We start from the raw sequence: 12,500 nt of genomic DNA on the forward strand, positions 1-12,500 counted from the left end.
GACACACTTCCCCTCGAGTGATGTCATGCTGCTGTCCCTGAAAGGCATATTACAACAGTGTTATCACTTGGCAGGTGATGTGTGCCAGGCAGACCAAGTCCACAAGAGAAACTTGGTCACATGATCATAATGATTTTGCAATTGGTATTTATTATGAGATGTGTGCACTGAATTCAGAAGCAATAACTCCACCAAACTTTTAGAGATTTAAAACAATAAATTAAAATATTTGTCATCAAAATAAAAGATTTCAAGCACATACATAAGAATACAATGACAGATATAATAAATCCTAAAATTCCTAATTAACCTGACTCCCAGTTACACTCCATTTAAGGCAACGGACCAAAAATAGATGTTAGATTTAAAACAAATTCAGCAAGTTAACACAATGCCCCGGACAGTGGAATTCCAAATGGATTTTCCCCAGCTTAAGTTCTGTAACTGGGAGCAGGTTTGTGCACAAACAGTGTCCAGAGGAACATGAGCCAAAGTAGAATGAACTTGTCAACTCCTGTGTCCAGGATTCTCTTCCATCCATTGTGAAACCTAGGGGAGTTCCTTGTGTGTCCTGTAGATGGTCCACACTGCAGCCACTGTGCCCCAGTGATGCAGGGGGTGGATATCGAGTCTAGTGAATCAACAAAACTTCCAAAGTTAAATATTGATATTTCTCTCCCCAGTTGGACTGGCACAAGAGTGGAAAGGTGACACTCCACGAGAGGTGACAGCGCAGGAAGGTTCGTGTGTACAGATTCCATGTAATTACAGTTATCCAGCACATTTAGTAGGGAGAGCACGTGTCGGAATCTGGTATATGAAATGGTACATATGGAATACATGGAATACAGGGTCAAGAGGGTCCATAGCCTTTCACTCTAAGGATCACAATCACGAGTTACCATGGTTCCACCATCGGACCCGGCTGTCTGGAGACCTGAAAGATGGCGACTGTTCCCTGATTATAAACAACATCAGATGGGAAGATGCAGGAAATTATTTTTTCAAAATAGAATTTGACAGCTGGAATAGTTACAGCTACTATCCTGAAACCCAGCTTCACGTATCTGGTAAGTGCTGTGTTATAATTACTCAACAATTCACATTCAACACTCAATGTGAAATAATAGTGTTTGATTTGCTTGTTTTTTGGCCGTGTTAACCAGCGTCACGATTTTTAATGATTTGTCTATTTCTGCTCCCAGATCCATGAGCTTATTGTGTGTGATTGAATCCACATCATAGCTGTAACGTAAACCGAGCTGAGGGCTGATGACACCTCCCCCCTGAGTGAAGTGTCTCCTCCCCACTACACCTTCCACCCCTCACACTGTCCGTGTAAACCCCCGTCCCATCTCCAGCCTCTCTTTCCCCCTCCAAAGTCCTTGAACGTGTTTCCATCTCCCGAATCCGTTCCCATCTTTCCCGGAACTCCATGTTTGAATCCCTCCAATCAGGTTCGCACCCCAGCCACTGTGCTGAAACAGCTCTTATCAAGGTCACAAATGGCATCCTGTGTGACTGTGACAAAGGTAAACTTTCCCTCCTCCTCCTTCTCGATCTGTCTGCAGCCTTTGACACGCTCGACCACACCATCCTCCTCCAACACCTCTCCACTGTCGTCCAGCTGGGTGGGACTGCTCTCCCCTGGCTCCATTCTTATCCATCTCATCGTAGCCAGAGAATCACTTGCAATGGCTTTGCAGCATCATCTGAACAGTGTTAGTTTTCACCTGTCCACTGAGGATCCCCAGCTCTACCTCACCACCACCTCTCTCGACTCCTCCACTGCTGCTAAATTATCAGGCTGCTTATCCGACATCCAGTACTGGATGGGCAGAAATTCCCTCCAATTAAATATTGGAAAGACTGAAGCCATTGTCTTCATTCCCCACTCCAAACTCTGTTCCCTCACTACCAACTCCATTCCTCTCCCTGGCAGCTCTCTGAGATTGAAGCCAATCTGTTCACAGCTTTGTTGTCCCATTTGATCCAGAGATGAGCTTCCGGCCTCATATCTGCGCCGTCACTAACACCGTCTATTTCCACCTCCGTAACATCGCACGACTTCTCCCTGTCTCAGCTCATCTGCTGCTGAAACCCTCATCCACGCCTTCATTACCTCCAGACTCGACTGTTCCAACACACGCTCTACACTCCATAAACTTGAGGCCATCCAAAACTGCTGACCACGTCCTTACTCACACCAAGTCCCCTTCCCTTATCACCCGCTCTGCTCGATGACCGAGACTGGCTCCTGGTCAAGCAAAGTCTCAATGTCACAATTTTCATTTTGTTTCCTCACTATCCCTGTAATCTCCTCTTCCTCCTCCAGTACCTACAACCCTCCCTATCTCTGTAACCTCTTCAAGTCTCTACCGCTTCCCTACATCTGTAAATTCATCCTGCCCAACAAACCTACCAATCTCTGCAACCGCCTCCAGCCACTACAAACCTCCCTATTTCTGTAACTTCCTCCTTCCCCTAAAAGCTTCCCTATCTCTGTAGCCTGCTTCAGTCCCGACAACTTTCCCTGCCTCTGTAACCTGCCCCAGTCACTACAACCCTCCCTACCTCTGCAAACTCCTCCAGACCCTACACTCTCCCAATCTCTCTTAACTTTTCCAGCCCCTACAACCCTCCCTATCTCTGTAACTCCTCCAATCACTACAACCCTCCTTATCTCTGTAACCTCCTCCAGTCCCTCCAACCCTCTGAGGTCTCTGCGCTCCTCCAATTCCAGTCTCTTGACCATCCCCCGATCCCATCACTCCAACATCGTCTGCCATGCCTTCAGATGCCTGGGTCCCGAGCTCTGTAATACCCTCCCTCAACCCCTCTCCATCCCTCTCTCTCACTCTCTCTATCTCTCTCTCTCTCTGTCATTATCCATTTCATCCACCTTTTAAGATTCTCCATAACACCGACCTCTTCTGGTCAGCGGCCGCTAATATCTCCACATGTGTCTGGGTGACATACTTTGTTTTATGACGCTCCTGTGTAGCACCTTGGGGTGATTTCTCATGTTAAAGTTGTTGTGTAAATATAAGTTGTTGCCCTTTGACCCTCGACCCCAGCTCGAGTCTTACTTTTGAGGGAATGTACAACATCCTTAGATTTCTGACCAAAATGTAATTTGATTATTTTTACTGAGAGAATGCCAAGCCCCGATACCGAGCGAGAGCCTCCTCATTTGTTGAGTTTAAGGTGATGAGTCAGCCCCTTAGTCCGTAGAGGGGACTCTCCTTGGTAATGTGCAGCCTTGTTTGTGTCTCTCCACAAGCGCATGAGGGGTTTGTACAGAGGCTGCAGCGCTGGAGGGGGTCTGCACAGGGGTCCTGGCCTGTCCTGAGCTGGTTTTAGCAAGGACCACTCTGGCCTTGGCAGCTGAAAGCCAGCCATTGGACAGACAGGGCCTGTCACAAGGAGCCTGTTAGTCACTCCCCACCGTGTCTCCTGTGCTCGGATCCAGACCATGTTGGCTGGTGGATCTGGCTCAGGAAGGGTCCTCCCCATGGGACCCCCAGATGGAAGGTGGGTCGAGCGGGTCATTCACTTGCATGTTTATTCTGCAGCTTTAATATTTTAAGAAGGTAAGAATGTAGGAACATAAGAAATAGGGACAGGAGCAGGCCATTCGGCCCCTCGAGCCTGCTCTCGCTGATCTGGTTGTGGCCTTAACTCCATTTTCCTGCCTGTCTCCCAAACCCTTGACTCCCTTGTCGATCAAAAACCTGCCTCACTCAGCCTTGAGTCTATTCAATGGCCCAGCCTCCACTGCTCTCTGGGGAAGAGAATCCACAGGGTAGCACCCCTCTGAGAGAGGAAATTCCTCCTCATCTCAGTCTTAAATGGGAGAGCCCTCATTCCCAAACTGTGCTCCCTGGTTCTAGATTCCCCCACGAGGGGGAAACATCCTCCCAGCATCCACCCTGTCAAGCCCCCTCGGAATCGGATATGTTTCAATAAGCTCACCCCTCATTCTTCTAAACTCCAATGGATACAGGCCCAACCTGCTCAACATTTCCTCACAGGACAAACCCTTTAATCCCAGGAATCAGCCCAGTGAAGCTTCTCTGAACTGCCTGTACACAATGATCCTGTTACAATCTCACCAACACCCTGTGCAGCTGTTGCAAGACTTCCCTCCTTTTATACTCCATCCCTTTGCAATAAAGGCCAACATTCCACTTGCCTTCCTCATTCCGTGCTGTTCCTGAATGCTGACTTTCTGTGATTCATGTACAAGGACACCCAGATCCCTCTGTACTGCATTCTGCATCCTCTCTCCATTTAAATAATATCCTGTTTTTCTAATCTTCCTGCCAACATAATTTGTTGCCATTCTCCTCAATATTGATCATCCCCCCAATTCAGCCTCATCTGTAAATTTTGAGTCTAGTGGATCCACAAACCATCCAGAGTTAAATATTGATATTTCTCTCCCCAGCTGAACCCTCACAAGAGTGGAAAGGTGACACTCCACGAGAGGTGACAGCGCAGGAAGGTTCCTGTGTACAGATTCCATGTCATTACAGTTACCCATCGTGTCTGGAAAACCAACCGCGAGGTGGACTCTGGTTTAATAATGAGGAACAGATTCCCTCGGCTCCCATAGCCTTTCACTCCAAGGATCACAGTCACGAGTTACCACGGTTCCACCATCGGACCCGGCTGTCTGGAGACCTGAAAGATGGCGACTGTTCCCTGATTATAAACAACATCACACGGGAAGATGCAGGACCTTATTTTTTCAGAATAGAATTTGACAATGGTCCGAGCCATAACTATTACCCTGTAACCCAGCTTCACGTTTCTGGTAAGTGCTGTGTTATAATTACTCAACAATTCACATTCAACACTCAATGGGAAATAACACAAACTGTGACGTTTACATATTAACACAAAACACAGCTTATTATAACACACTGTCTGATTCTCAATAACCTGGTGATAGCTTCCAGTTCACTCCTAAAGCAACCTCTAATGCTCACTTTAATATCAATGATTACATTTATTGACTGTGTCTATCAATGTTATCAGGTTATCCACTCCCATCAATCTTTCTAATCCTGTCTTGAAGTCTGACATATCGACAGAAGAAAGATTCACATTTCTGTAGCACCTTTCACCACCTCAGCACGGACCAAATCACTTCACAGCCAATGAGCTGATTCCTGAATTGTAATTACTGTTGTAATGTGGGAAACACAGCAGCCAATTTGCACACAGCAAGCTCCCACAAATTGCAAAGTAAAAATTGGCCCAGATCCTGAGTGAATGATGGGGTAGTGCATTCCAAACTCTGGTCTGCTCCTCCACCCTCACCCATTATTATCAGTTCAAGTTTCTCGGAGTGAACGTGTATTAAGCTGAGAGACAGAAACACCAAAGTCTCAAAGCAGGAAATTCTCTCCTGATCATTGTAAACTCTCAGTTCTGATATCATCCTTGTAAAAGTGCTTTCTTTTGTGGGACTGTGGTTTCTATTTGAACTGATGCTTCATGTTATATTTCTCTAAAAGGATCCATTCTCTGTCTGTTAGATTTCACAGATAAACCCACGATATTCCCTGCTGAAATTATTGCAGGAAAGCGTGTGGATGTAAGCTGCACCTTCAACACAACGTGCAATGGAACAGCAGCACCTGTCTTAACCTGGGACTCTCCCACTGACTTACCTGGATCAGTCTCAAACACTGTAACTCAGCATGGTGTCACTCTGAACTATACTTCTGTTCTGACCCTGATCCCATCACTCAAACACCACGGACACAATCTCAGCTGCAGAGTGAGATATCCATCTGTTTCTTCGGAGCGGTCCCTCGTACTAACTGTGCAAGGTAAGTTGTGATATGCTTCATTCTACATCAGCACTCCCTCAGCGCTGACCCTCTGACAGTGCAGCCTGTTCTCAGTGTCCACATTCTCAGGCCTCTCACTGAGCTTCACAGTCGATAGAAGTTAATTGATCTTTATTTGATTGTTGCTGAATGAAGCGACAAGCTGTCTAAACTTTACATCTCACACACATTATTTTCCATGGCAACACCTCCTCCAATCAGAGACCACTTGCCCATCAATCAGCACTCTCTTCCCATTAAGTATAAATTGTTGTATACTTTCTGTTGGTAAACGTGCAATCTTTCTTGTTGAGTCCTGCCCTGACATCTGAATATCACAATGAACAGAACAGGTTCCAACAATGAGCTGTGGTTGGTGATTCCTCACATTACATCCAGGGACACTGGAGACTATCAGTGTGTGGCAGAGAATGAACATGGAGCAGTGGAGGGTTTCATAACCATCACTGTGGAACGTGAGTGTACACAGACTTCAACATCTCTCTCAGATTCAAACACGACACAAACACACACAAGTATACAGACCTAAATAGACACCTGCAGACGCACAATCCCTCGTGTATGAGCACACACAAAGACACAAACAAACACACTAACACAATACTCCCCAGAGGGTTACCTGACCTCCCTCAGTGCTGCACCAGAGAGTTGACCTGGATTCTGGGATTTCTGTTCCCTTTCATGTTTATCGAAGAATATGGAAATTACAAAGTTTATTACAGACACTCAGATGCACAGAGATACTCACAGATACTCTCTGCCTCTCCAACTCTCTCTCCTCCTTTAAGAAGCTTCCTGAAACCTGAACCTTTGACCAGTCACCTGTCCCAACTCCTTTTACGTGATTTTGTGTGAAATTTTGTTTGAGCATCTGAGAGTAAGAGAGAGGTGGAGAGGTTTAGGAAGGGAATTCCTGTTGTTGAGAAGCTTACATCATGTTCTCACTTTTCCAGTGCCCGTTTTTCACATGATGTCCAATGTCCTTGTTCATAATAGGGATTGCCTATGTAAACATCACGCTGTAGTTACACTCTGCCACCAGTGGTGGCACGTTGCACTTAACCCTTGCTTTTCTCAGCTTTTCAAGCAATTTCACTTCCCAGTTTGCTCCACAAGCTCTCAGTTTGTTAGAATTATATTATTTCTCAAACAGTAGATTTGATGTCATTTTATTGAAAACTTCCTCTGCGCCTCCCTGAAGGTTTTACACTCTCTGGGAAGCAGGAATAGGCTGGATATTGGGGAGTTCATCTTTTCCCAGAGAGTAGGGATCCTCGGGAATGTGCTGTCAGTGGGTGTGGTAGTTGTTGTTTCTCTGTTGCCTTCAAGAGGGATCTGGAGTGTTTACTGACTGGGGGAGAGATCATGGAAGCGGAGAATGATACAGCACAGGAGGAGGCCATTCAGCCCATTGTGCCTGTGCCAGGCCTTTCAATGATCTATCCAATCTGATCCACTAACCACCATTCCACTTTGCCCCATCTTCCTCCTTCAAGTGTTTATCCAATTTCACTTTTGAAAGTTCCTATTGAATCAGTTTCCACCGCCCTTTCAGGCAGCACCTTCCAGATCACAACAACTCGCTCTGTCAAAACAAATTCTCCTCATCTCCCCCTCCGGTTCGTCAATCTGTGTACCTCTGGTTACCGACATCCTGCCCCTTAAATACATCGATACTGTTCACCTCAAGCAATCCCTGTGGGAGCGAGTTCCACATTCTCCCCTCACTCTGGGTAAAGATTGGAACTGTTTATTAAGCGGGGCGTGTAAGTCCGTGGGGGAGCCCATCTCGATCCTGCCTGATTCGCACACGCGTCCGAGATGGATTTACACCCTGCACTAAACGTTTCCAGAATTTTCTACAGCACAATCCTCTACACAGCGATGGAGAGAAACATTGGACAGGGAGTCAAACAGCACAATGATCCATTCTCACCAATGTTCCACGCTAAGGGGAAAGTTCAGATTGTCCACTCTTAGAGTGTTTACAATGAAAACATTCATTCCACATTGAATCCCAGTGGATGGGTCAATATTACAGCAAATGTTGCAGTGATATGAAGCTTGATTGTTCAGCCAGAGTGAGAGATTGAAAGCGGAGAGTCAGTGATGATTTCTTTCTGTGTGTTCTCTAGACAGTGGAGGAGAGATTCTGCACGTGATCCTGATCCTGGGAATACGAGCTGTGATATTCCTTGTGGCTGTGGTTATCACTATCGCTGGAGTCTGTGTCTGGGAGGGACAAACAGGGAAAGGAAGTCGACAGACTGTTTAAAGCTTTGTGCAGCAACAATCTCATCATGGAAAAGAAGGACGACATTTGGCCCATTGAGTCTATGCTGTCTCTCTGTAAAGCAATCCAGTCAGTCCCATTCCCCCACTCTATCCCCGTATCCCTTCAAGTTTATTTCCGCTCAAGTGTCCATCCAATCTCCTTTTGAAATCATTCATCGTCTCCGCTTCCACCATCCTCGTAGGCAGCGAGTTCCAGTTCATTACCACTCACTGTGTAAAAAAGTTCCTCCTCACATACCCCCTCTGCCCAAAACCTTCAATCTGTGTCCCCCAGTCCTTGTACCATCAGCTAATGGCAACAGCTTCTCTTTGTCTACCTTATCTAAACCCGTCATCATCTTGTACACCTCGATCAGATCCCCCCTCAATCTCCTTTGCTCCAAGGAGAACAACCCCAGCTTCTCCAACCCAACCTTGTAGCTAAAATCCCTCATCCCTGGACCCATTCTGCTCAATCTCCTCCCCACCCTCTCAAGGACCCTCACTTCCTTCCCAAAGTGAGGTGACCAGAACTGGACACAATACTCTAGTTGTGACCTAACCAGAGCTTTATAAATGTTCAGCATAACCTCCCTGTGTTTGTACTCAGTCCCTCGATTTATGAAAAGCTTATTCTTTCCATCAGCACAAACAGCAATTTCCAAGCGGACTCCCATCAGCAGACAGAGTGCAATGAAACATCGGCATGCCTGCTTCTTAATGTACGGAGAAAAACCTGGAACGAGAGATTCTCCTTCTTCTCCTCAGCAAGCTGAAACTTTTCCTTATACCTGGTTCTCCCCAGTCCTGCTGTGTGGACACATCATAACCACGGCATTGTCTGGCTGTATGCAGCCAACATGGTCGAATAGGAATCAACAGAAATGTGACGTTGCTAAACTCTGTTCTCTGATTGGAATGTGCTTTCTTAATGCTGCACCTTTTTCATGCTGCGATAGATTGTAAGAAGCATTTGGGTTATGAATAAAATTACATTGATTAACACAAGTGATTAAAATGTTCAGGCTGTTCTGTAGATATTTATAGATTAAAATTCTTATTTTGCTCCCAAATTCTTGGCTCAAAGACATTACTTCATGTTGTCACGTTTTCCAATCAGATGAATTCCTGTGCCCATCTTTATAATGGAAATTTTCAATGTAAACATGTCACATTGTAGCTGCATACACTTGCCAGTGGGTGGTGCGATATGAAGGCTGCCTTGCTGCTCAGAAAGAGAGAGAAATATTCCTGTTGAATGCATGAACTTCATGTGTGCATAAAACACAGGCATCAGATGCAATTTTGTGCTATTTGTGCAATGTATTTTAGACAGTGCAGCACTCCCTCTGTTTAGACCCTCCAACAGTGCAGCACTCCCTCAGTTCAGAACCTCCAACAGTGCAGCAATCCCTCAGTACTGACCGGCCAACAGTGCAGCACTCCCTCAGTGCCAACACTCTGACAGTGCAGCACTCCCTCAGTGCTGACCCTCCAACAGAGCAGCACTCCCTCGCTGCTTATCCTCCAACAGTGCAGCACACCCTCAATACTGACCCTCCGACAGTGTAGCACTCCCTCGCTGCTTATCCACCAACAGTGCAGCCCACCCTCAATACTGACCATCCGACAATGCAGCACTCCCTCAGAACTGACCATCCGACAGTGTAGCACTCCCTCGCTGCTTATCCACCAACAGGGCAGCACACCCTCAAAACTAACCCTCCGACAGTGTAGCACTCCCTCAATACTGACCCTCCGACAGTGCTGCACTCCCTCAGTACTGAACTTCCCACATTGCAGCACTCCCTAAGTACTTGCCAACCGACAGTTCAGCACTCCCTCAGTACTGACCCTCTGACAGTGCAGCACTCCCTCAGCACTGACCCTCTGACAGTTCATCACTTGCTCAGTATTTATCCTCCGACAGCAGATTTAAATATAAACCCTCAGAGCCATGGTAGAAATTTGAAGTTAACAAACAGCAAACAACAGAAGAGAAACATCACAGAGTCATGATGAATTGGCCAACAGTTTGATTCTGTTGTAACGCATTGTGGAATTACGCACTCATTCCTACTGCCTGTTTACTCACTCCTTTGCTACTTCTCCATTTTGTCTCACAGTGATCCATCAACCCTTTCTCAATAAAGTAAGTAATGGTGAAGATAGGTAGAAAATATATAAGCTGGGCAGGAAAGCAAGTTGTGAGGAGGACACAAAGAGGCTGCAGAGGGAGTTAAATAGTTTCAGTGGGTGGACAAAAAAGTGAGTGGATAGAATATAAGGAACGAAAATGTCAGGGTGTCCAGCTGATCCTACTTGTTCTGTTCTTATATCCTTATACAGACACAGGGTTTGCTGTCAGTGCACAGCAAAGTGCTGTTCACTCACTTTGTTCCAACTTCCTCATTTTGACTCACAGTGACACATCAGCCCTTTCTAATTAAATACACAGATGGATCAGCACAGGAAGAGGTCATTCAGACCAAGCAGAGCATGTGGGCAGTTCCTCCCCAGGCGAGCAGTCGGACAGGTCCTGGGTAAGTAACGGAACAATTGGAATTCACTTCCACGACCAACACCATCCTTTGTTGATGTTGTGACTTTATAAAGACAGATTCCAATGATTGATGCCTTTGAAAGATTTCTACTGATTATTGAGATCTGGGTGTGAGGCTCAAGTCTGTTGTACAGAACATCTTTCTAGCTCAAGGGATGAGGGAAGTGCAGAGACATGAGCTTTGGGACATCCTGAGGTGGTGTAAGGTGCTATAGAAATGCAAATCCTTCATTGTTTTGCTTTCTTAAAGCCCTGTAGCTCTCTGCAGAGCACCTATCATCCCACAGATAACCAAACTAGTCTGTGAAGACATTGTCTAAAAGCAGTTCTGATCTCTTGAGAGCTTTCGGACAAGAGGTGAGGTCTTATTAACTCCTTTCTCTTTCACAGCTTGAGAATGAGAAGCTAATGGAATATCTGGGAGTGGACAATGATCGGGAAATCTTACTTCCTCCTGTCACTTCTCCAAGGTAATATCATCGTCAGCTCGGACAGATTTATGGTTAATAGTCTTTGTAAAAGATCATTCTTATTGAGCTGTGATTGGGAACCGATTCAGCGGTGAGTCAGTGTACAAACTCACACCAAGTCCCATTCACCCATCATCCCTAAGCTCTCTGACTCCTGGTCCTACAACATCTCAAACTTAAAATTCAGATCTCTTTGTTCAAATGCCTCCATTGCCTCACACTGCCTCCTTATCTCTGTAACCTCCTGCTTCTCTCCCAACCAACTTCCCAGAACTCTGCGCTCCTCCGATTCCGGCCTCTTGACCATCCCCCGATTCCCATCGCTCCAATACTGGCGGCTGGGCCTTCAGCTGCCTGGGGCCTGAGTTCTGGAATTCACTCCCTAAACCTCGGGGATAGAGGAGATCAGAGGGTTTCATTTTACTGAGAATCACCACGACCACATCACAGCTGCAGTGAGAATAGACAGAGAGTCCAGCTTCACACTTCCTGTACAGTTTCACCATAGCAACCACAATATGGAAGTAAAATAACTGAAAGTTAAACCGAAGCCAAACCAGTCAGTGTAGAGAGATGAGATGTTTACACAGTTTCCCTGTGTATCTTGTAGACACTGTGTTGGGTGGAAGACTGGCTTCACTAAACAGGGTCCTGAGGACCATGAGCCAATGTAGAATGAACTTGTCCACTCCTGTGTCCAGGATTCTCTTCCATCCATTGTGAAACCTTGGGGAGTTCCTTGTGTGTCCTGTAGATGGTCAACACTGCAGCCACTGTGCCCCAGTGATGGAGGGGGTGGATATCGAGTCTAGTGGATCTACAAACCATCCAGATTTAAATATTGACATTTCTCTCCCCAGTTGGACTGTCACAAGAGTGGAAAGGCAACACTCCACAAGAGGTGACAGCGCAGGAAGGTTCATGTGTACAGATTCCATGTCATTACAGTTATCCAGCACATTTGGAAAACCAACCGCGAGGTGGACTCTTGTTTAATAATGAGAAACAGATTCCCTGGGCTCCCATTGCCTTTCACTCCAAGGATCACAGTCACTTGTTACCACAGTTCCACCAACGGACCCGGCTGTCTGAAGACCTGAAAGATAGCGACTGTTCCCTGATTATAAACAACATCACATGGGAAGATGCAGGACCTTAGTTTTTCAGAATAGAATCTGACAATGGTCCGAGCTATAACTATTACCCTGTAACCCAGCTTCACGTTTCTGGTAAGTGCTGTGTTATAATTACTCAACAATTCACATTCAACACTCAATGGGAAATAACACAAACTGTGACGTTTACATATTAACACAAAACACAGCTTAT

The 12,500-nt window shown here is 46.0% G+C and overlaps 2 protein-coding genes across 2 annotated transcripts in view; both read left to right on the top strand.

Annotated features, from left to right (window-relative positions):
- Positions 1-683: 683 nt before the first annotated feature.
- LOC121274116 (sialic acid-binding Ig-like lectin 12) overlaps positions 684-12,500 on the top strand; it is a gene marked incomplete at its 5' end in the record, with an annotated part of 49,179 nt that continues 37,362 nt past the window's right edge. Inside the window, 2 exons of the mRNA XM_041181279.1 lie at positions 684-740; positions 4,451-4,819. Coding sequence (XP_041037213.1) covers positions 684-740; positions 4,451-4,819 — 426 coding nt within the window. The remainder of the gene's footprint in view (positions 741-4,450; positions 4,820-12,500) is intronic.
- The window catches only part of LOC121274125, an 11,773-nt gene continuing 10,374 nt past the window's right edge, over positions 11,102-12,500 (top strand). The window contains exon 1 of the mRNA XM_041181301.1: positions 11,102-11,171. Within this exon, the coding sequence (XP_041037235.1) occupies positions 11,132-11,171 (40 nt within the window). The 5' untranslated portion in view covers positions 11,102-11,131. The remainder of the gene's footprint in view (positions 11,172-12,500) is intronic.

Source organism: Carcharodon carcharias (assembly GCF_017639515.1).
Source record: "Carcharodon carcharias isolate sCarCar2 chromosome 29 unlocalized genomic scaffold, sCarCar2.pri SUPER_29_unloc_9, whole genome shotgun sequence".
Taxonomy (NCBI): Eukaryota; Metazoa; Chordata; class Chondrichthyes; order Lamniformes; family Lamnidae; genus Carcharodon; species Carcharodon carcharias.